Source organism: Ascidiella aspersa, chromosome 1 (genome assembly GCF_963924565.1).
Source record: "Ascidiella aspersa chromosome 1, kaAscAspe10.2, whole genome shotgun sequence".
Taxonomy (NCBI): Eukaryota; Metazoa; Chordata; class Ascidiacea; order Phlebobranchia; family Ascidiidae; genus Ascidiella; species Ascidiella aspersa.
This window is the reverse complement of record NC_139447.1, coordinates 33,313,361-33,336,902: the sequence shown is the minus strand read 5'-3', so window position 1 is coordinate 33,336,902 and position 23,542 is coordinate 33,313,361. Positions and strand designations below refer to the sequence as shown.

The 23,542-nt window shown below is 35.8% G+C and overlaps 3 protein-coding genes across 5 annotated transcripts; 1 reads left to right on the top strand and 2 right to left on the bottom strand.

Moving 5' to 3' along the window:
* Nucleotides 1–187: 187 nt before the first annotated feature.
* On the bottom strand, nucleotides 188–3,840 carry LOC146169878 (uncharacterized). Of its 2 annotated transcripts, none has more exons than XM_083389051.1 (5): nucleotides 3,447–3,840; nucleotides 2,494–2,703; nucleotides 1,762–1,911; nucleotides 1,123–1,293; nucleotides 188–491 (listed from the first exon to the last, which is right to left on the bottom strand). In XM_083389051.1, exons 1-5 carry the CDS (start codon nucleotides 3,544–3,546, stop codon nucleotides 202–204), a joined length of 921 nt encoding a protein of 306 aa, XP_083245177.1. In that variant the 5' UTR covers nucleotides 3,547–3,840; the 3' UTR covers nucleotides 188–201. The 2 variants fall into 2 exon arrangements, with proteins under 2 accessions (XP_083245177.1, XP_083245178.1); XM_083389052.1 differs by having other exon boundaries at nucleotides 2,494–2,682.
* A 1,784-nt stretch (nucleotides 3,841–5,624) lies between these two features.
* LOC146169877 (aladin-like) lies at nucleotides 5,625–13,269 on the bottom strand. 2 transcript variants are annotated; one of them, XM_083388890.1, is made up of 12 exons: nucleotides 13,007–13,269; nucleotides 12,761–12,888; nucleotides 12,339–12,400; nucleotides 12,143–12,237; nucleotides 11,734–11,780; nucleotides 11,574–11,672; nucleotides 10,342–10,609; nucleotides 9,545–9,733; nucleotides 8,639–8,823; nucleotides 7,242–7,376; nucleotides 6,489–6,573; nucleotides 5,625–5,903 (listed from the first exon to the last, which is right to left on the bottom strand). In XM_083388890.1, the coding sequence occupies exons 1-12, from the start codon at nucleotides 13,097–13,099 to the stop codon at nucleotides 5,724–5,726; spliced, it is 1,566 nt and encodes a 521-aa protein (XP_083245016.1). In that variant the 5' UTR covers nucleotides 13,100–13,269; the 3' UTR covers nucleotides 5,625–5,723. The 2 variants fall into 2 exon arrangements, with proteins under 2 accessions (XP_083245016.1, XP_083245017.1); XM_083388891.1 differs by having other exon boundaries at nucleotides 12,761–12,864.
* A 134-nt stretch (nucleotides 13,270–13,403) lies between these two features.
* On the top strand, nucleotides 13,404–22,990 carry LOC146169876 (T-complex protein 1 subunit gamma-like). The gene is made up of 14 exons (XM_083391154.1): nucleotides 13,404–13,558; nucleotides 13,672–13,733; nucleotides 13,793–13,843; nucleotides 14,395–14,554; nucleotides 15,723–15,840; nucleotides 17,502–17,694; nucleotides 18,098–18,247; nucleotides 18,667–18,799; nucleotides 19,447–19,664; nucleotides 20,262–20,411; nucleotides 20,769–20,909; nucleotides 21,807–21,938; nucleotides 22,226–22,349; nucleotides 22,862–22,990. Exons 1-13 carry the CDS (start codon nucleotides 13,534–13,536, stop codon nucleotides 22,325–22,327), a joined length of 1,635 nt encoding a protein of 544 aa, XP_083247280.1. The 5' UTR covers nucleotides 13,404–13,533; the 3' UTR covers nucleotides 22,328–22,349; nucleotides 22,862–22,990.
* Nucleotides 22,991–23,542: the final 552 nt, after the last annotated feature.

Genomic DNA, 23,542 nt, shown 5'->3' with positions numbered 1-23,542 from the left:
GTTGTCGTTTGAAAATTAGATGTCGTACGTAGCATGTTTTGTAAAACTTGAGTAAGATTAGATCTAGATTTACAGCACACAAGCTATTTACCAATTAAACTAGAATTATCTAGTTGTCCAAGTCTGTGTCTATGTGGGCCACTAAGATTGATCGTGGCCGTATGTTGCAAGTCTTTGTTAAGTTACTTAAGTAAAACCACTCTAAAAGCAAAAAGCACTGTCTTCGTCTTTACTCTCATCCGTTTTCCCGGAGCAAGTGCATAATGACTCTCCGTGACATGCGCTCTGCTGCCCACTGGCAGAATAGCAGCGTACGAAACAGGAATTGCGACACACTGGTCTCCATTCCACGCATTCGCAGTCCACCGTTTGCTGTATTAGGCTAAGGTCTGTAGGTGACGTGGTGTTCTGTTGCTTGACCAGCATGTGAGATAGGCAAGAGCTCTGTTCGCTGCTGGCATTTTGGTTGCAGTTTGAAGAGCAGGTCAAGTCTTTGGAAGATAATGTTAAATGAAAAATGTTACCCTCGGATTTTTTTTAACGCAAAAAATGAGGATTAATAGGTAGCGTGTTGCATATTTAAAGCACTGTCATATTGTTTTAGGCACTTTTTACGCGAAGATAAATTTAAATTGATATGGTGACAACTGTTTGGGCTGTTAAAAACGTGTATGAAATACACTATACTTTTTTTTTTTACAAAACTAAACTCCATATTTCTTAAATTCGTCCTTTTGTCAAAGCCTATTCACGTCTGCAATCACAATAAACCTTGTTTCATTTTAAAATTCGTATTACCGTAATATTAGACTTGACGCATTGTATTAGTGTTATCCACTGTATCTGGTGCGATTTCGTTTCTTACCCTTTTATTGACTGTATATATCTATATTTTAAAAGGAGAGATTACAAGACGAAATTATTAGGCATCAGACCTTTTTAAAACAGACTTGGCTTAGACACCCTTTTTACGTGTGCTCTAATATGTTTCCTATTTTTTTCCGTTTTTCAAAACGAAGATATAAAAAGTGGGTGAAAATATTTCGTCTACGCCATCTTTATACCTTCACGCTAGTTACTCATTAACCTTTAAGTTAACTGACTCTACCCTTGAATTCTCACCAGAGTTTGGTTTTAAATGCTCAGAATCGGTTGGGTTCTCTCCGCCCTCTAGCACCATCTTGCGGTATGCGATCGCCACGTACACGTTCAGCGTGGTGTCGTTGTAGGTCAAATAACGAACAGCACATCCTAGCGAATCGATGCTGGGGTCGAGTAAGTTGGTGTAGGTGTCTACAAAGAAGTTGAAATAGCGGATCAAACTAAAATAGGCGACTGCATGTATAGTCATATAAGCTTACTATGTCTGAAATTACCATACTATTATTTTTGACGTGGTTATGGGGTCCGTTAAAAAATATTTCAGATGGCACTGAAAATTGACAGATATTTTACAATGTAAGGCAACACTCTTAACTATAACATTTTTATGTTTTGGGCATCTAAATTAATAGGTGAAGCCTACAATTTTCGATTTAGTTTATCCATAAAAATTTAGGGGTCTAAAATTGTTGGAAACAACAGATATTTCGGAACAAAATTGGCTTCTCTGAAGAGTAATTAGTTAAACCACCATTCTGCCCCCTCAGAAATAACACAAAGTTTACACTTGAAAATCACTCGAGCGGCATACCGTTTTAGAATGACCATATATATATAGATATATATCGTTATAATATCCTCCAATACAATTCAGCTTACCAGATGCATTGTCAGGGTTAAACACTCCAACCAGGTACCAGTCGTTCACGATGTCGTCCATCAGCTGGGAGAATGTATGGCTGAGATTGCGTGCAGTTCGTCTTTTGCTCACTGTAACATTGCGGTTTGCTGTCGAAAACACGAGCTCTCCTGCAAAAAAACACAGCAGCAATATATGCGACGAAAGCTGCGTTTTAATGATACTCCATTTACCAATGAGCTCATTTGATATACGTTATGGTTTCAGGCGTATATCCCCATCTTTTACTCAGGGATCCTGGTATAACTGAAAACATACTATACTGTAGCAATAGTTTTTACTGTGGCGTCTGGATTAGAATTGAAAAATTGGTTTGCATTAAAAATAATATTTCCTGAGCAATGACCAACAACAGTCAGCATCATCAATACAATAGATCTATTTTTCAGCATTCTGCAATATCTTTTTATGTTGGCGGAGGTACTGCCACGAGATGTAGTTAATGTAGGCAGAGTAAAATTTTATTACTTTTTTCTTCCATTTTTTCCAAATTATTTATAGTAACAGTTAGCATAAAATACATCCATTTTTTCAGCAATGTAATATCTTATTACGTTGTTGGAGGTACTACCGCAAGAAGCAGTATGTAGACAAAATAAAATATTATTACTATTATTCCCCATCTTTTCCATATAAGTTACAGTTACAGTCAGCATAGAATAGATTTTTTTAGCAATATGATAGCTTATTACCTGGATGAAGGTACTGTCGCGAAATATTGTGGTAGATGTAAGGCAGGTCGCTGAACATGAGTTCGATGGCTCGGCTGTCGGCCAGCTCCATGAAGAAGTCAAGCCAGGTGAGGGCTGGTAGTCCGTGAGCAGCCCTGGTGAGGTTGTGAGCCCGCCAACAAGCTTCCTCGTCCGCCATTAGTTTCCGCTCTGAGAAAAGCCCGATGATATCTGCGCGTTTTACACCGGGTGCTTTTACGTGTTCCTCCCATAAGACCCATGTTGCGGCGCCTTGTTTACTCTATTGTCCGCAGTCGTGTGTATATCGTTATGTCACAGATGTTTGTTTGAAGCGGTGCGCGTTAAACAACGATTCAGGTAGTAAAGCATTGATGACGTCATAATAGTAAAAATTTGAATGTAAATAGAACGATTTTTTTAAAACAATTATTATCAGTTTTCTGTTGTGGTATTGCTGTTAAACAGTGTTGTAATGATTTAGGTAACACAGGCAATGACTTTATTGAAGTGCAGTTTAATATGTCACTCTTTTCAAAGGACATGACTTAAATTATGTCTTTTGTGTTAAACGACTTGACCTGAAGTAAACTAGACAAGTTACTTGACTTGGACGTGAGTATTGTTTACAAATGATTTCATATATATTTTATAGGTACTTTAAATGAATAAAACATTTTACTAAAAAAATTTCAACTCATACACCGAATTACCACTGAAAATGGCGATGTCCCCTTCAATCAGTAAAACCTCCATTTTAAAAAGTAAGGCAAAATTGACTAAAATAAGGTTGGAACAGATACCCAAATTTAGAGTTGTTAGTTAAATTGTTTTTATTTTTTGTTCTTACGCGGCAATCAATTGTAAAATCGGTATTATAACATTCAACATTTCCGCCTTATTAAAAATGTGATAACACCTATTTGTTCAAAGTCGCCTAATTGCAAGATGCTCACCGTCAAGGGTTGCCGTAATGTGTTCAACCTCTTCAGCAATCCCGAATCTCCAGCAGGTGCTGAATGTAGCAAAGGCGGTGAGTAGCGAGGGCAGCTTCATCACTATAGATGGGATCACTCAAAAGACGTAGGCCTGTTTATTTAGAACAACCTTAGACGGGCTTGGCTTTTAAACAACACGCAAAATAATTGATTTCTTTAACCTGGCCTGGCTAAATAACAGCGACGATTCTCTCACGCGTTTCAGATAAAAAACGCGCTGTGTAAAGCGATTTTACAGACACCCAGCTTGTGGTAAAGGCACGGCTTGTATTTCGCGATGTGAGTCACATTCGAATCCACCTCTCGCCGTTTTGGGAGTCGGTTAAAGCTGCTGATCTCATGATACAGTTTAACGTCGGATGTACAACGACTTGGGCACACCCTAACACAAGCCAGCTATAATCTGACGGGAATTGCGATCTGCTAGCTCAAAGATTAAGATCGGAAAAAGGCTTGGCCTTGAGATGATACACCAGCTGCTTAGGCTACTAGATATTTTCAAGGTGAAGTTGTTTTTAAAGTTATATTCAAATGTTGTACGTTATTAATAGGAATTCCGCCTATTCGTGGAATGGTTCGTTTAACTGGTGAAATTAATCTTATAAATCACCACTTGGAACGCAGAGTTTTCAATGTTGGTAATTGGACAAGATTTTTAAACCCTTTTGAAACACTAAAGATGTTCGTTGTGATTTAAAAGGTAGCCAAGATAGTCAAATCAAATGACAGTTTTATAAAATGTTTTGATGTTTAGATTTTAATTTTGTACAAACCTGTAGGAGTGTAGGTGAACTTCGCCCTGCAAGCGTTTTTCATTTTAAAACAATGCTTTTTTATTTTATGAGCGAAGTGATAATCTTACACTCCAGGTGTACAATTAAATTACACCGCACCTGTTTTATCGAGCGAAAAAATATTACTCACAGAAATAACTAAACTGTATCGCTCTATAGATGCTATTAGATTTATACGTTTAATTCACCCTTAAATATACCCTCCCCGTCACTGTTAAACTGATTGAAATTTTTTGTTGAACTGCGAGATTCGCATTCGTTAAAAAAGTGCCCTGTCAGTGTGAAGCCGTAAAGCAAGATCAATTTTAATTTTTTTAATTTCTAACAGAAGACCAATAAGAAAAGTAATGTCAGCGTTAATTTGACAAAAAAAAAATGTTTTGGATTTACATTTTAGCTTAAGGTTATTATCTGAACTGTGTTTCGCATTGACATTTCCCTAGCAGTTATATGATAGGAGCCAAAGGCGAAACCTAATGTTTGTTTGTCGGTGATAAGGGCCCATCCCATATTTTTTCCGCGAACGACCTCTTTTGCCTTGCAAACTGCTGGTAGCAATATGTTGTCAAACTTGTTCTTGTATGTAAAACCGAATAAGTGCAGAGGTTTATGAAGGCTAGAGATTTTGCGCGCAGCTCTTCAAACGTCTAATTTAATATAAAGTTAATACAGCGATTTTTCTATCAACAACTGATAATGGCCGACTAAAATAAAAATAAAAGACTTTGGAGCATAATGGTTAGAGGTTGTAGCAAGAATATCAAAGCACGTAAAGAAGTAGGTATAGTATTTTGAACGTTTCAAATATTTCTTTATTCTACCTAAACTTCTGTATTAGCCTTTGGCTTTGTTTGAGATTACACTTTTTAAAGCATATAACTGTAGGGTATAAACCAAAGCAAACTGTTCACTGGTATAGCCCTGTCCTATAGTGTTTGCCTTTTTTACTGTCACTGCGCATCAGCGAGCTTTGGGTCACTTTTTTTTAGTAATGAACAAAATAAAAATCACATAAATAAATCAATGAGGCTAGACACGGCTAGTAAAGTCCAAAGTTTAGGTCAATTGCACTTAGTTGGTTCTAAATAATAAGAGGTATTTTTTACCGCCGCTTTGCACAAAATGATTTCACGAGATATCGTTTGGATTCATTTTACGGTTTTTACCAGTAACAAATAATAATTGAAGAACGAAGACCCTCGCTTAGCAAGCGTCAGAACCAGCTAGTAGATTCCCAATTTTAAATCGCATTGCATTTTTCCCTGTGCTAAACATTCGTTAAATAATAACGCCACATTTTTTTTTCTGCAACTAGTCCCACGCAAAAGAAAACAGCTCCGCAATGAGTGATTGATCTGTATTAAGTAAATAAGCAAAAAGGCAACAATATCGAGCGGCAGCATAGATTTACAACAAAAACAACAACAACAAAATGACGTCATCAACCACGCTGCGGTGACGTCAGGGCGCTTGCGTCGAGCGTGGAGCTCCATAGAGTCTGGTTGGCGCCGCTGGTGGTCAGTTGATGCGTGGGACGAAAAAAGGGCGATTGAATGGTATTTTGCTGCTTGCCGTGATTGAAATAGAGGGGAACGTACGATACGCGGCCGGTCGAATAACACTGCGTAGCCAAAAATAGTGATTTTTAACTAAATTTAAAAACAGAAAACTGTGATGAACGCATTAGTTTAAAAAAATATAAAATATATAATATATAATAACTTTTTTTAACTAAATACAAGTTCAATGGCTCAATTACTTCATTTTCGCCCTAGTCTTTGAACTTGAAAATTGTTTTTAGTCTAGCCTACTTTGAAATTTTTTTTTAGTAAATGAAGGTTCTCCTATTACCAATATAGGCATTCAAATACAAGCAAGTTTTTGATCTGTCCAAGAAAAATTGCTGTATGTCTATTTTACAAGTCACAAAACAAATGAATAAATCAAATTCCATGAGTTTAGTTTTTGACTACTTAAAAATAAGGTTTACAAAAAGAAACACAAAGGTATAAAAAAACGAGACTTAATTTAAAGCAAAAGGCTGCAGTAAACGCGCGCACCCGTTTCATAAAAAAATGCGAATCCAAAAAATTTAACAAAAAACAGATAATTGTTTTTTTAAATGTAATGTACTTAAAAAACTCTTTAGTAAATGAAGACTCGTATTCATCAATTTACGCAAAAAAATGTCTCCTATATGACTTACAATGGTCAGACATGCTCCCTTGTCGTAGTTCGGTTTGAAAGAGATGAATGTTGGAATGCTGTCGGTTTCGCCTTTGATGTAACCTCTGGAAAAACAGGATGTTATTAAAATAAGTTGTTATTGACGCTGTTTGACTTTTTTAATGCGAGAAGGTAGTGACCTTGCTATTTGTCAAATTTTTCAACTTGTTTTTGAAATTTCATAAAAACGGCCGAAGTTACTTAAATTGCAACTTGATAAAATGAAGAAATCCTTGCGCAAGAGTTTAATTAATTCTTAAAATAATATGAAAAAAAAACACAAAAATAGATTTGTTTCGGCTTAGCGACCGCGAAGTTATTTTAAAAGAGCCATTTCAATTACAACAGGATCGGAGCAGATAACCAATACCAAGTATCAGTACGCTTTCGACACTAAGTCACCAATCTGGCACCAAATTTATTTGTGCCTTTCAGTCATGATTTTCGATTTAACGCAGTGAGTTAACTTGTAAGGTAAGTTTTAACTAAACCTCTTAACGTTAAGCAAATTGTGACCTAATAACCTAAAAAAATTGAATGTGGATGTTTTTGTTGATATATTTCGCTTGTTTCAGCAGTGATGACGTCATTTGGTATCAGATCGGCAGCACTTTTCATCCAAAATATCGGGTATCAGAATGAAATTAAATACCTAATATCGTACATCCCTAGTCACCACGGTTAAAACCCAAAGACGATAAACCAAAAGAAAAAATATATATATGATGTCAACCTGAAAGTGGCGGAAAAAACTGGCAGTGGTGATATGGCGTACAGCGCCACCATGTGGTTTCTCTTGTCGTCCTTGTGGAAAGTGACGGCAAGTCGTTCGCCCGTCTCATCCCAACACATTGACTGGATGTAATTCCTGGCGGAAGCAAATAAAACAACATGTGGATGTTTTGTACACTATGTGTATAGGGTATTCAACAAATCTGAAAAATCTACAACAGGGTGTCAAAACCAAAACATCAACATTTCCAGCGTACAAAACCGACTCCATTTTTGGTCTTTAAAAAAATAGAAAAGTTAAACGTGGAAGAATAAACAGGATTTGCAGAGTTGACAAAACAAGCAGATGCTGCTTACTCAGCCAACATACGAGCTGACATTGCAAATAGGCGCTGAGGAAATGAGATGTTACTTTCGTCAATAAAAAAGCTTTTTTGAGCGCTAATTGCATTCCAAGTAAGCGAGGTTAATTTGTTACGTCAAAGAATTCTTTATAAGTCCAGACAACAATTCTTGTGTGCGACAGCTACTGTTATGAGTGACGTAACACATATTCGACGCGATCGACCAGGTGAAATGTGGCGATCGACGTTTTGGCTACCCCTTTTATAGGCTATGAAAGTTAAATCAAACAAAACTTTTAGTATTGTAATTTGTCTATCAGGTTTTGCTAACCTTAAACAAGAGAGCTACAGTCACAAAAAAAGTTGTCTTAAAAATGTGAAAGTCCTTTTTTCAGCCCTGAACGCACTATGCAAACTAAAGGGTGCGCGGACCCTTGAGATACGTAGACTAGTTTTAGGGGGTCCATGAAGGCCTAATTGAAATCATACTTTATTATTTAAAAAATAGAATGCTAATTTAAAACCAAGAGTATATTTGGATCAATAATTTTGGCGCGTTCTCCTTAAATTTGATTTTGCCTTAACATTTTTGGACCGAAAACAGCAGATGATTTAGGTAAAAATGAAATGCCGACCCTGGTCCTTGTTAACTAAAAAAATATTAGGGTCCGAGTTAAAACAAAAAGTTTAAGCACCCAAGTAGAATGCAGTATTTTAGAGGCAAACAAATTGAACAAAAAATAAAGAAAGCTGACCAAAAAAAATAAAGAAAACTGACCAAAAAAAAATAAAGGAAGCTGACCAAAAGCAAAGATGAACTTGCTATTGCCTAAAGTTAAATTAAAGGTTGCTTTTAAAACAAAACCTATTTTCTGAAATTTAAATAAAAGCCCTGTTTGAAATTTTGCATTTCTAAGAACTAACAACAAAAATTAGACGAGGAAAACAAAAAATATGTGACCAAAAAGACCGTAAAACGTCAACACACTCGCCTTTCGACAACCAATGCTGTTGTTGTGTCGCTTTTTTTCGGTTAGATAAAATTCAAACTCACCTCTTTTTCTCGCTGTCTTCTTCTTCACCTTCCTGCCTCACGTCGAACAGCGACACCGCGTGGTAAGCGCCCTCCACTTTGAGCGAATCAATTCGGCTGCAGTCGCCGCACATCAGGGAATACACCCGGGGATCCCCCTCCATGCTGAACAGCAGCATCGTGCCGCTGGGATTCCAGCTAGCACACTGGACAAAAATATTTTAGAGATTTAAAATAATAAATAAATAAATAAATAAAGGCATTTTAAAATTTTTTATAGCGCGAAGGAAATAGTTTATTTTAGATTTTTTTCCTTTGGACTTAAAATTGGCAGGAGTGGGATTTTAAACTGCTCGACACGAAATATGGATATTTTAGACATTTTTCATTAAATTTGCACTCGCCCGCTCGCAATGCGAGTGCAATTCGCTTCGGGAGAGTACTGATTGACAATCACTTGCCCGACTGGCAATAGTCTCTAAGCCAGTGGTTTTCAAAAGACCGCTGCTTTTTTAAGAGTAAAAATAAATTTTAATTCCTGTCCGTAAATATTTAATGAAACATATGTAGCTCAGTTGGTAGAGGGACGGTTCCGGCTTGACCGGAGGTCGTGAGTTCGAACCTCACTGCAGGCTAGTTGTTTTTCTAGCCTGCTCTGCTCGCATCATTGATCGACAGATTCGGTGAGTCTGCAATGGCTTTCAGTGTACTGTACGTAAATAAATAAGAAAATCAAAAAGTAAGACGGATATAAATTCGCCGGAAATCTTTGTTTTAAATCCGTTTTTAAATGTTTGAATAAGTTAAAACCTCCAAAAAAATTACACCGCTACGTGCTTTATCCCCACATACGTTTTAAAATAACAGCTGATGCTAAATTTTCAAAAAAAATTTTCAAAAAAAAAAAGAAAAATATAAGAACCCAACCTGAACTCGGGCGCTCAAATTTGACCAGCGCTCGTTGGACCAAGTTGCAGTTTCGAAAATCCGAAACGAAGTGGACGGGGTAGTCGCTAGCACTTTGCTGCCATCTGGTGAAAAGAGCAACCTGGAAACTCCACCGCAGCCAGTTATGTGATGAACTACCCGGTGTTCTTTCTGACTAACGTTCCAAATCTGTGTTAATAGGTTGAAGTGAACGTATAACTATATTTTTTAATTTAAAAAGGCAACTTGCTCTCTGGGGGTGCCTTATTCAGTAGAATCCTGCCTTTTTTTCCCTAGGGAAACCTGGGTTTTTTAGGGGGCAGCATAACTAAAATCTAAAATAACTAAACATTTAACTAATCCTTACATATATTTACCTACTACCTATTACTTACCCACCACCACACACAAAAGGTCAAAACGTTCATCTTCTGCCTTATGCAGGTTTTAACTCGGGCCCTACCTCTGTGATGGCACCTGCTCCCTAGTGGAGACAGGATGTCAGGGAACCGGTCTAAGACCATTGCTGACTTGCTCGGAAATTCCCGGCCCCTTTGCTTGGCCAATAATTTAAGTAAAAAGTGTGAGGAAATATCATGCAATTATATTTTATTATCTGTGGCAACCTGTAAAACAAGTTTACAAAAAATAGGATCACTACAAAAATCGAAATACAGTAAAATGTATCTGTTTAACGGTATAATTATTTATTACAAATTGATATCTTACAACCAATTAAGTAAAGCAATGAATCAAAACAAAATAGGCGAAAAACTATATGCCTTGTTAAAACTCACCACAATCGCAGAGCTCAAGGCTGAGCAAGTGAAAAGCTGATCGAAGCCGTACGGACTCCAGGATAGAGAAGTGACCGGACAGTGACCGCTATAGGAAAGAACCTGGACGGCACCGGTTGAAGGTCGGGTGGACAACGAAAGGGGGTCAATGGTCCATATCAGGACCGCGGTTTGTGTGCCAACTGCTAGGACTGAGGAGGATAACGGTTTCCATTGTAGAACAGTGATGTTACGCTGGAGCTTGTGTTTCAGCATTGGTACAGTTTCACTGGGTTGAAATTAAAAAACAGCTTTTTTCATTTTATGTATAAACTGTCGTGGACAGCCACTACAGTCTGACTAAAATCTTACACGACAGTGGAGTAGGTGGGTATTGGTATTTTTCTGATGAGTTACATATAGGAAGTTGCTAATTGCCCTTATCACCCTTTTATGCTTGTACCCATACATGATTTGGGTTTGGTGGTAGTATTAAATTTAAATTTCCTGAGTTTGTTTGCATAATTTTGATGCGTTATTCCGAAGTAGATTTAAATTACTATGTTAACCATGTAAATAGCTTTACATAGTGCCAGAAGGCCATTTGCCTGAATTGCTCTTTTACGCTTGCACCCATTAGTGACTATATGTTGATTTAAAGACGCCCTCATGCCCAAATATATACCTTTTTTGTTTAATTTGACTAACTTATTGAATTCACTCTTATATCATCTGTTCTTTGATTAAATATTAATAATTAAAATTCATAAAATATGTAACTGAAATGTTAATATATACACAATATGTATTCTGTGATCATGGCTGTCTCGCGTCGTAAAGCAAACGATAACAGCACACATATCGATAAAGACATCCAGAATAAAATCTGATGTTTTATTTGATGTTACACATTAAGGTCTTTTCAATATGGCAATAAACATTTTATTGAATTAAATGCAATGATTCCTAGTTTGTCTATTTTCGTGAAACAGTGTAAATATGTTTACAATTTCAAGCAAGAATTTTCTGTATTGGAATCTCAGTTCTATGACCGGAGTTCATAAATTCGAACCTCACGGCAGGTTAGTTGTCTTTCTAGCCTGACCATTATAATCCTGATCAGGCTCACTGATTTCTGTAAGCTTTCCAAAGGCATCACATGTACTAAGTAATGTGTGCCGGACAGTATGACTCCAGAAGCGCTTTATCACAGAAGACACATTGTGTTTGTGAGTATGTAAGTCTCAATTTACCTGTCTGGGTAGTAAACCCTGACTGTGTCATCTCGAAGAGCTAAAGCAAACTTGTTGGCTTTGGAATGCCAAGCAAGATAGCGGATGGGACTTTCAAGCCTGAAAACAAAACGTTTTAATCAACATTCCATTATTACTACACCAATATTGTGTTACTTACCAATTTGCATTCTCAGAAAACGTTTCAATCAATTGATCATTCGAAAGCTAAAAACACAAACAAATCTTTAAATAATGTAGCTGTAAAATTTTGAATCAGTACTGATAAAATCATATACCTTTGAAATTAAAGTCAAAGCCCTAATAAGTCATATATTAACAACATCATCTGTTCAAAAAGATGTTTTAAAATGCACTTGTACAATCATCAGTCACTGTGACTCAAATCTATTCAAGCCCCACTTTTAAAAGGTGGACTGCAATTCTGATTAATTGGAGTTTCTAATTGTTTGGAGCTCGTTTATTTGCACCTTGTTAAACAGGTGTCAATTTATGTGGCCTGTTTGGTTTTTGACATTCATTTTCAAGCTACATGTCAGATACAGTATAGTGTACCTAACTATATTTACCTTTAGATGTGGGAAAAATGTAAACTGCATTCCATACAGCCATCTATAGGATACCAGCATAAACCTGCAGGTCTTTTTCACCAAACTTGGCACTACTAAAACAAAAAATGTAATTGCAGTACTTTTTTACATGCAATATTCCTAAAAACAGTGTCTATGTTAGAGAAAGTTAAGTGACTTAAATTAAGTTACAAACCTGTATCAGAATGATCGTCACTGCAGACTTCACTCAAAGCTCCAATTATCCCATGGCCGAGCCTGATAAATTAAGAAAAAATCATTTTTTGGCCCTGGTCTAGAATCCAACCACATTTTCGTCCCGGGTTTTAAATTGCTTACATTATTTGGGTTAGGTTGCAAGTTTGGGTGAGTCAAGTATTATTATTATAATTATTATCCCATATTTATTTTTTCCTTGCTCTTTTATTTGTGACAACTCGTTTCAATATTGTTTGGTATGTGTGTGCTCGTAAGCTAATAAGAAGTTCAGTTTTATGTTTAGTGATAAACAAAGATTTGTTCAAGTATTATTATTACAATCAATCTTAGCCTAAAAATGTGCCAAGTGAATAGGTTAAATTAAGAGCAAATATTTTACTAAAAACGGCATAAGCTTACCAGGCAGACTGAACTCTTTGCCAGAATGTTTCATCGTGTTCAAGAAATGCAGATTGAGCCGACTCAGTCTTCAATGCTGAACGACGAAGGCTCTCACATGTAACCTGGACAGTTGGAAAGCTGGCGACCTAGAAATTACATTTGAGACTAAAAATAATAGATTCAGCATGTTTTGACTTAAGTTTCCTTTAGAAAAATAAGTAAAACTGATGTGTTCAACTATGTGCATTGCATAAACTTGATTACCTGTCCTTCTAGATAACTTTCGCCTTGGAAAGACGTTTCATTTAGCAGCTCTCCATTGACTTCACATATTGTTTCGTTTGATGGCGAAGTCATGACAATGTGTTGGTTAAATATGTTAAGGCAAAAATAAAATGTAATATAAATTATATCAAGCAGAAACTTTAAATCGGTTTGACCAATGGTGTTTTCCCGCTTTTATGACAATTTGAAAACATAAATATTTATTTTGTTGTTAATAAAAATCAAATTTCATTACCTTTGTCGCCTTTACTGATAGATGTTAACCTAAAAAAATTATTACGTTATAAATTTTGTTTTACTATTTTTATATAATAAAAAAAAAATTTTCGGAAAACTTCGCTTAAACTCGCCGGCCGTTGGTCACGTGACTCATGTGAGGCAATTTCAACGTGGGTTGAGGAAGAATCTAGAAAACTAAAAGTCGATTCGCGTTAGCAACCTGGATACCGACCTCAACAGAGTCTATTAGTTCATTTTATTGCACAGTTTAGATACACAGCTTCAAAATGTCGGCACCAGTCCTTGTATTAAGTAAGTATGTGAACTTTCTGTCGTTATGTGTAACCTGAAAAGCGTTTAATAGATGCGTTCTATGAGAAATGCAAATATCCATTGATAATGCTAATTGTTTGGTAATTTTTTAGATCAAAACTCTAAACGAGAGTCTGGAAAAAAGGTCCAATTGGGAAATGTCAATGCAGCAAAGGTAAGGAGTTTGTGTTTTTATACTCTTAAACCAAACTTAATCATTTTTTTTTCTTTTAGACGATTGCTGATGTTATAAGAACATGCCTTGGACCACGGTCAATGTTGAAGGTAAGCGGTTTTATAATACTAGATTGTTTTTTACTATAAATCTTGAAAAAAAAAACAGATTGAAAACATCCATTTGGAGTGCAGAACATGTTTAATTGCACAAACTATACAAATTTAAGCTATAATCTTTAATAATTCACCGCTATAGTATTTTCTTGGGCCAAAGTTGGCAAAATGTGCGTTGTTTAAAAAGATGTGCTTAATCAGAAGACATCGGACAAACCTGTGTTAAAAATCTCGGCGCTCGTCTAGAATCCTACCACAACGAACATTATTTTGGTTAGGGTGCCGGTTAGCGTTTGGGTGAGTCCAGTAATAGTGTTAAACAATATTACTTGACCTACCCACACCCAAACACTAACCGACACCCTAACCCACATATTATGCATTGCTTAATAATCATTTCAACGTTGTGGTAGGATTCTAGACCAGCGCCAAAATCTCTTTTGGAATATAAAATTAAATCGCTGTTGCATTTTTGTCTAAATTTATAAGTATTATAAACATGTCTTCCATGCGATGCTAAGATATTTTCTAACACTTTATTTTAGATGCTGATGGACCCTATGGGTGGAATTGTGATGACAAATGACGGCAACGCAATTCTCCGTGAGATCACAGTTCAGCACCCGGCAGCAAAAACTTTGATCGAGATCAGCCGAACACAAGATGAAGAAGTGGGAGATGGAACAACTTCAGTCATCATTCTTGGTAAGTTTTATGACAGGTTACAACTAAGGTGTAAAATTGTACACATTTTTACAGGATTTATATTGCTAACATTATTTGGTTAGGGTGCGAGTTAGCATTTGGGCTGGTCAAGTAATATAATTATATTTATTTCTTTTTTTGCAATTTTATTTGTGATAACTCGTTTCGTTACTGTTAAAACAAGTGGTAGGATTCTAGACCAGCGCCCAATTTTATACAATATACACATAGTAAATTAACAGGTTTTAAATAGTTATTTTTTTGGACATTATTTAATTGACCATAAGATAATTTGGAAGTATTTTCAAATATGACTATTAGCAATGTTTAATTTTAGATGTAAAACTTTTGTTCAAATATTTGTTTTTAATATTATGGTAAAACATTTCGTTTGTCTGCTGGTAAGCTGATAGGAGGTTCTGTTTAGCAGACTGAACTCTTTGCCAAAATTTATTAAATACCTGATGTCAAGTGTTATTATCAGTACTCATTTTATACTACAGTTGGCCTGATTGTATTTCAGATCCTTTTTGCCAAATCGACTGGCCAATGCCATTTCTTTAACATCATCTGGCGTAAAATATTACTGTGTGACAATGAATATTAGAGCTCTCTGTGATATATATGCTATAACATTTTTGCAAATATTTTTTTATCAACCACAAATTATTGAATTCTATCTGGTACAGTGGTATTGGTGCTGATTCGATACAAAAATTATTTTTTCATTTTAGTTTTGTCAACTATCCATGAAAAACCTAGTGCCTGAGTAGAACTCTTCTGGCCTAGTTTGTTTACTTTGACAAGGCCGTAATCACCAAGCTATCCAGAGATTGCATATTTTTGACTGAATTGTCCTATTTTAATGTTTGACATCTTTAATCTCGATTTTAGTGTATTGACTGTTTGATAATAATTATTTCAGTATTTTCAAGATACACATCATAGGTATTCAGCAGTTATAAAAAAAAACGCTACTTGAAAATTATGAAAACATTGGCATCACATATGTTCTTCTATAACGGTGCGCAAAACTGAGAGTTTAGGACTTTCCTTTATTTAATTTCTATAGTTTATTTTAATGACGTTAAGTAAAGCTTTAGTTACTTTCTTTTGTATATACACCAAACATTTTGGCTCAGCTAAACAGCAATGCATTTTTTTCTAGCTGGTGAAATGATGCAGGCTGCTGAACAGTTTCTCAACCAGAAAATGCACCCAACTGTGATTATCGCTGCTTACCGCAAAGCACTGGATGATATGCAAGAGTTCCTAGAGGAGCTAAGGTTAGATTAGAAAATATTTTTTAAGGAATTATGAAAATATATTTATCTAACCCAGGGATTCTTAAACTGGGGTCCATGGACCGCTTGGGGGTCCGTGAACTAGTTTTAGGGGGTCCACAAAGGCCTAATTGAAATATTAGTATATATTTAGGAAGTAATTACTTTTTCAAAGAAAAGAGTTTATTAAAAAAATAAAACGGTTTAACACGGATTGTATTTAGACTCCATTTCACTTTCAAAGTTTTTGCACCCAAAATCAACAGATTTATAAAGACTATTTGTATGGTGATGTCAATTTATAACAACCGTTTTTAAAATTTTCTTGACTAACCACCGTCTATGCGAAGCAGAAAAAAATTTTAGGGGTCCGCGGTGAAAAAAGTTTAAGAACCCCTGATTTAACCAATAAAACCAAAAATGTAAAAATTAACAAATTTATTTTTGCACTTAGTATAAAAAAAATTCTGAGGCAGTCTTTTTGGATAAATAATATTATTTTACCTAAATAAATCCTTGTGTGCCTTCTGAAAGGCAATTAACAAATGTACAAGCCTTATTAGGATTGTAGTGCAAGAAAAGATTACAATGCAGTGGGGCTCTAACTCACAACCATAGGCGCCGAACGTGGGTGTGCAGAGCATTTTTAGACGCCCTGGATTTCTTGTATGGCGTCAAAACGCCCTGGTATTCGACCAAGTTTTTAATAAATGTGCAAAATAATTCCTGTAGCACACTTGTTTTTTAAGTGACTAAAACCTTCCTGAATTACCATATAGGTGGGCCATAGAATCCCGAAACTTTGTTCTGTTGCAAAATATTGTTACGTTTTGCTCATTTCAATGGAAACTTTTTTAGCCTAAAGGTGCGAAAAAGGTAAATGGTTGGCTCAGTGATAACAGGTAACAGCTGTTATCTAAGGGCCCACATTTTTATCTGATTGATAAGCAATGTTGGACTACTGTATAGAAAAAAACGCCCTGAAAATTTGAAAGTTCGGCGCCCATGCTCACAACCATGGCCAAAAACTCACAGCCGGGCTTGGCCAAACTGTGTGAAAAAATACTTTTAGAACTGATAATTCACTTTTTATTTATTCAATATCCAGTCAAGGTATACATTTGCCATAAGTTTGTCTACAGCAACCTTCCAGTGACTTAAAGCGGTTGGTGCTTTATTGCGTAGCTGCGACATGGTTAAGTTAAGGTAAAGAGGTAGCAAAAGCACAAACACGCGTTTATAAATGTACAATTGCGAAATAGGAAAAAAAGGCGATCTGCATGCTTCGATGAACGTGGATGCACATCGGTAGGTTCGCTACAGAACCCCCCTCCAGAAGCGGGCATATGTGAAGTTGCATAGGTTGCAGGGAAGTTTGTTCTCAAAACTAAACCATTGTTCTCAAAAGTGACTAACGAAGCAACCCGACGAATTTATTTATAATTACTGCAGCGTTTAATAATGAAAACATATGCAATGCAAATTTGCTAAAAGTTAAACCAAAGTTTGGCAGCAGTTCAAATACCCATGTTTTTGCTAGACCGCAATACTTTTAGGTATTTATTTAGGACCAGGGGTCAGCAACCTTTTGCTGGTAGCGGGTCAAACAAAACATAGCAAGGTATACATTTGCAGTAATTTTGTCTATCAATTTTTACCACCAGCCACGAAGTGGATGTCAAGAAAAACGAAGAAATGAAGAAGATTGTTAAGAGTGCAATCGGCACCAAGTTCATCAACAAGTGGGCTGAACTGGCTTGCGACATGGCAATCAAGTCGGTCGGAACAGTTTCCATGGAAGACGCAGTCACCGGAGCACGAGAAATTGACATCAAGCGCTACGCTAAAGTTGAAAAGGTAACAGTTTGTAAATTTAGCTCTTTTTGTACATCATAAATAAAATATATACTCTCTTATCCCCGAATTTTGAATCAATATTAGTAAAATGCATGTTTCTATTCAAATTTAAGAATACGTAGCTTGCACAAAAGATCAAAAATTAATGGAATAAAACCCAACACAAAAATAAGTATTTCTGGAATAGATATTTTGCTTGTTGCCAAAAAACTATTTGAGAAATTGTGTTGTAAAGCACAGTTTAAAAACAATTAAAAATTCCTAATAGCTTTAAAACTATATTTGGAGAGTCTTTTTAGTTCCAATCTTTGATAATAGTTTTTTAAGTTTTTTATCACTGTTTTGTCTGGTTTTCTTGTTAAACCCCAAACAACTTTTTCAAAAAAACAATTTTAAACTTTAGGTTCCAGGAGGGACCCTTGAAGACTCAGAAGTCCTCGACGGAGTGATGTTGAACAAGGATGTCACTCATCCTGGTATGAAGAGGAAGATTGAGAAACCCCGCATCCTCCTCTTGGATTGCTCCTTGGAATATCAAAAGGGAGAGAGCCAGGTGAGAATCAGTAATTTATATCGCTAAAACTTTAAATTTGAAAAAAACTTAAAAATTTAAATTAGAAAACCTCTCCCATCAGTTTAATACAGAGCATTACTAGATGGAATTAAACTCACAAAATTCACGATCTTTGCAGTTCGTTTTAATATACATTTTAACGTTTGGTGGGAGACCTTTTTCAGTTGACAAATGTGACCTTGTCCAGAATTATGGTTGTGTGCGTGTGTAAATGTGTTTCATTTATCATATTTCTAGTTTTGCGGTTGCACCAAGGTTAAATACAATCATAGCAATTAGCAAGTGATTTTTTTACTTCAAATAAATAGTTACATTTGACAACAAAAGCATGAAGTATTGACATAACTTTTATGTAAGGTTTTGAATTGTTTCCATATGGTATTAAATTAAAAATACAGACTGATATGGAATTGAGTCGCGATGTCGACTTCGAGAAAGTTCTTCAAATGGAGGAAGAATATATTCGCAGAATCACTTCAGAAATTATTCAGTTCAAGCCAGACCTTATTTTCACTGAAAAAGGAATCTCTGGTAAGATATTTAAATAAACTTCATAACAATATACACTTAATCATGCTTATGAATTATAAATTACAAATTACAACATTTTTTTAATTTTAATTAGTCCTACCTGTTGTTATTTCCACGCTTAAGCTGAGCAACTGCGTTAGGTGACATATTTTTTCACATAAAAAAGTAAATAAACATAATGCGAAAAAACTTTTATGTATAGCAATTTTTATTTCCTTAATCATTTTTTTCCTATATTTTTTAACTAAAACGTGTGAAAGTCCAAAAATATAAACCAGTGGTTCTTAAACTTTTTCTATCGTGAACCCATATATTTTTTTGCCTCACGTGGACCACGGTAGGCAAAAAAATTTTAAAATGACGCCGAAAATTTATGTCACAATACAAATGGATATTATGAGTCTGCTGGTTGCGGTCCGAAAATGTGAAAGTGAAATGGAGTCTTAATGCATTCAGCGCAAAACCGTTTTATTTTCAATTGAACTGTTTTCTTTGATAAATTGATTACTTCTTAAATATACACTAATATTTCAATTAGGTCTTCATGGACCCCATAAAACTAGTTCACGGACTCCCCAAGGGGTCCATGTCCCCAGTTTCAGAACCCCTGATATAAACCAAATACATAAATTGTTTTGTTTTTTTAGACCTTGCACAGTACTTCCTGTCCAAAGCGAACATCACCGCGATTCGTCGAGTGCGTAAGTCGGACAACAACAGAATTGCCCGAGCGTGCGGTGGAACCGTTTGTTCCAGGACCGACGAGATCCGAAATGAAGATATTGGAACCGGTGCCGGCCTGTTCGAAGTCAAAAAGATCGGCGACGAATATTTCACTTTCATCACGCAATGCCAAGATCCAAAGGTAAGTGTGGAAGTTAAATGCTTGTTTGTTTTTATTATAAAAAAATGTTTTTTCACACTCAGCGATTTATATTACAGTTCAACTTTGAAATATCTTGGATTGCTGAAAACTTAATTGAGGCCTATTAGTCAGCAACCTTCCACTGTCGTATATTTATAATTACTGCAGCCTCCAACAATTAGAAAAATATGCAATTAACATTTGCTAAAATTTAAACCAAAGTTTGGCAACTGGTAAAATAGCTATGTTTTTTTCCTGGGCCACAATAAGTATTTCTTTAAGACGTTTGTTGAGGCTTGTACAGCTCTAAAGAGGGTCAGCTGACTTAGCAAATATTTAAACACAAAACACATTAACTAAAAATTATACTAACTATACCAATAGTTATCACCCTATTAACAGTATTTTGCGTTTGCAACATATTATGTATTTGCGTTAAACTCCTATTATATTATTGCAATAATCTCTTGAGGGAAACCACCAAACTTTTTAATAAAATTATCATACGCCAGAAATCCAGTTAAATCCGGCAGTAGTTAAACATCATCAGCCTATAAAAGTAATGCATATTTAATTAACTTCCAAACTTCTTTAAAGGCTTGCACGATTCTTCTTCGAGGAGCAAGCAAGGACATCCTGATGGAAGTGGAGCGCAACCTCCAGGATGCCATGCAAGTTGCTCGTAACGTCATGATCAACCCTCGCCTCGTGCCAGGTGGTGGCGCTATTGAGATGGCAGTCTCACAGGTATCGTAAAATTTGTAAAATAGAAAGTCATGCCAACTCAAAAGTAGTATTAGTCATACAGTGATAAATCATATTTATTTTTATAATTGCCAGAGATACCGAGTTACATTTATAACCATTTGTGTATTACTGATAATGTGAAATCTTATAAATTATCTTCAGTTAAATTTGTTCATAGTTTGTTAAAAAGCAGAATTATTTTCTTTAAATCGGAAACAATAAATAAATCAGAATTTCTTTTCAAGTAAATTGGTTCTTAAAATATTAATGAAAACTGACCAAACACCTTTGCCAAGTCGCCTGTCAAGTGTCCAGTGAATTTCCTTTCCCCAAGCATTAAACAACTTTAACTTGCAGAGAATGAAGGAGAAGTCAAAGTCAATGACCGGCGTTGAACAGTGGCCTTACAGGGCAGTTGCAGACGCACTTGAAGTTATTCCGCGAACCTTGATTCAAAACTGTGGAGCCAGCACCATCAGGACCCTTACAGCACTAAGGGTAAATTTCCTTTTTATACCAGCAGTGAATATTTACCGTTACGCAGTGGCCACCTAACTGCAGCTTGTGGCAATTTATTTTAATAAAGACAAAATAGGATATTAGTTAGACGTAGTAAGAATGTCAAAGCCCATATAGAAGTGGCTAGCATTTTGAACGTTTCGACTATCTCTTTTTTTTTTCTTTTTTAGCTTAATGCTGTATGGCCGTATGTGCTATGATGTTTCTACTACGTCTTACTACAGCCTCAAACCATTATGCTCTAAATGATTTTAATTTGGGGGAATTTTCGACTATATAGACGACAATTATAAAAAAAATTGTTAATATGTTTATATACATCGGAAGCCTTTAACAGACTAACCGTACCTGTTGAGTGTTGACCAATGGTGTAAGCAAGGAAGGCTAAAAAACAACCTGCCTGCTGTGAGGTTTAAACTCACGACCTCTGGTCAATAAAATATTCATTTTTTAAGTTAATAAAATTGACAAAAAATTTTACATTCGGCCCGCCCTTTGGTAAAAGTTTTAATAACCAAAATAAGAAAAAATAGTGGTTTTATTTAATACGCCATTATGCTCCGCAAATCACTTAAATATTTTAGTTAGTGGTGTTAGCTATTGCAAATGCCCCAGCGACGTCTTACAGTTGCCACCCCAGATTTATTTTTTAGTGTCCGTATATCTTTAAACAGTATCTTTTAATCTTTGTCTGCCAAAAGCCTCGCCGTTATAAGCCTTAAAATTCCTGATACCGTCTTTAAAAAAAACAAAAAATTCATAAAAAATCGGATAGCTCGCTAATGTCTTTCGAACACCACACGTATATAAAGAGAGACAGGCTCAGATCCAGTATTTTTCGGGTGGAGACCATAAATGAGGTAATTTTCTTTTTAGGCCAAGCATGCAACTGGAGGCAACGCAACTTGGGGAATAAACGGTGAAGCTGGCGTGATCGTCGATATGAACGTGCTCGATATCTGGGAACCGCTCTCGGTCAAACAGCAGACCTACAAGACAGCTATGGAGGTATTAGCGAGTATTTAGTTGCCCATAGATCAGGGATTTTTATACTTTTTGTGACGTGTACTCCTCTAAGAAAAATTTTGGTTTATGTAAACAAGATTGGACATGTAGTTTGTCAGAGATAATGTCATAATACAAGTTTACTTATAAAAATGTGCTTTTTCCGGTCGTACTTATGTGTGAATGTTAACTTAGAATTAAATCGATCGGACTTGTTTCGATACTCCTATTTGGCGACTTCGATCCAACAGTATCATTCACCACCGCAATAAATATTTTGCGTTTTGCAGACCGCCATGTTACTGCTCAGAATCGACGACATTGTTTCCGGAAGCAAAAAAGCTGGAGGAAAAGAAGGAACCGGGGCCATGGCGCCCACTGCTGGAATGTAACCAGGAAAAAAGCAATCGCCAGGTGGCGTCAAGTTATTATATTGTTTAATCTAGGAAACTTTGACGCATTTTACAATAATTTTTATTATTTATAAAACGTTTGTTGCTTGATACGTGAAAAGTTAATGCCGTCTACGAAGAGACACAAAGTAATTTATTCCTACATGCACTCCGGTTTCTGTTATAGCAGCATCACCAATATGATTTTAAAATGCAGCAAAAGCTAATGCTTTTCAAAGACATCACGAAAACTGCTTTGAAGCACAATTAAGCTTACGGACCCCTAAAATATATATTTTCTACTGACCATTACCGACAATTCTACAAAACTACGTTTACGTTTATAAGTTTTACGTGAATTTAACTGCAATATAGTAATTAAATTAAAAGACTCATTAAAAACATTCTTACGGGCCCTTTATTTTTGCCCTCACTGTCGCCGTGTTTTGTCTAATAGTAATAATATAAATCGCAATTTGTTGTTACTCTGAAAAGCGTTTTAACTCTCGTACTAACTCGACCTTTGACTTTCAGGTTAGATATTTTTTGGCTGCTCGACGACCGGCGAAAGACCGACCTACACACACTCGGACCCGAGAGTTCCAATTTGTGTTGTCCCCTTCTTTGCATGTATCGTTGTGACAATAAACCCGTTTGTTTGTACCTTGTTTGAGGCAGAGTTGATTTGCTTGGGTATAACGTACATTTGCAAAGAGCATAACAGTACACAGTACCTATATATACAGTGTTGCAAACAGTCATTTTGAAAGGACGAAGTTCTAGTAAACTCATTAAGTCTAATTCATGCCTTTTCAAAAATTAGCGGAACCTAATTTAGGTCCTCAGTTGCCCAAGTCCCAATCCAGTCATTTTAAGTCCTAATCCAATCATTATTAAAGTCCAGCCAATGATGCAAAATTAAAATGTTAAACTACTAAATTTAGTAAACTTGTCCGAATTATGAGCAATCAACTAAACGCTTAACATATAGCAAGCAAAGTATTTTACTTGCAAATACTGAGATAGATAAACAGATTAAAAAAGTCAAGTAAAATAGTTTTGTTCAAAAGAAGTCAAGTTAATAGTCTACGTAGATTTAAATGGAAATCGTCTGCATATAAATAGACTTAAGTGATTTTGACGTCCATCTATTTATTTTTAACATTAGCTTCGAAACATAATATTTTATTGTTAAAACTTTCTTCACAAAATTGC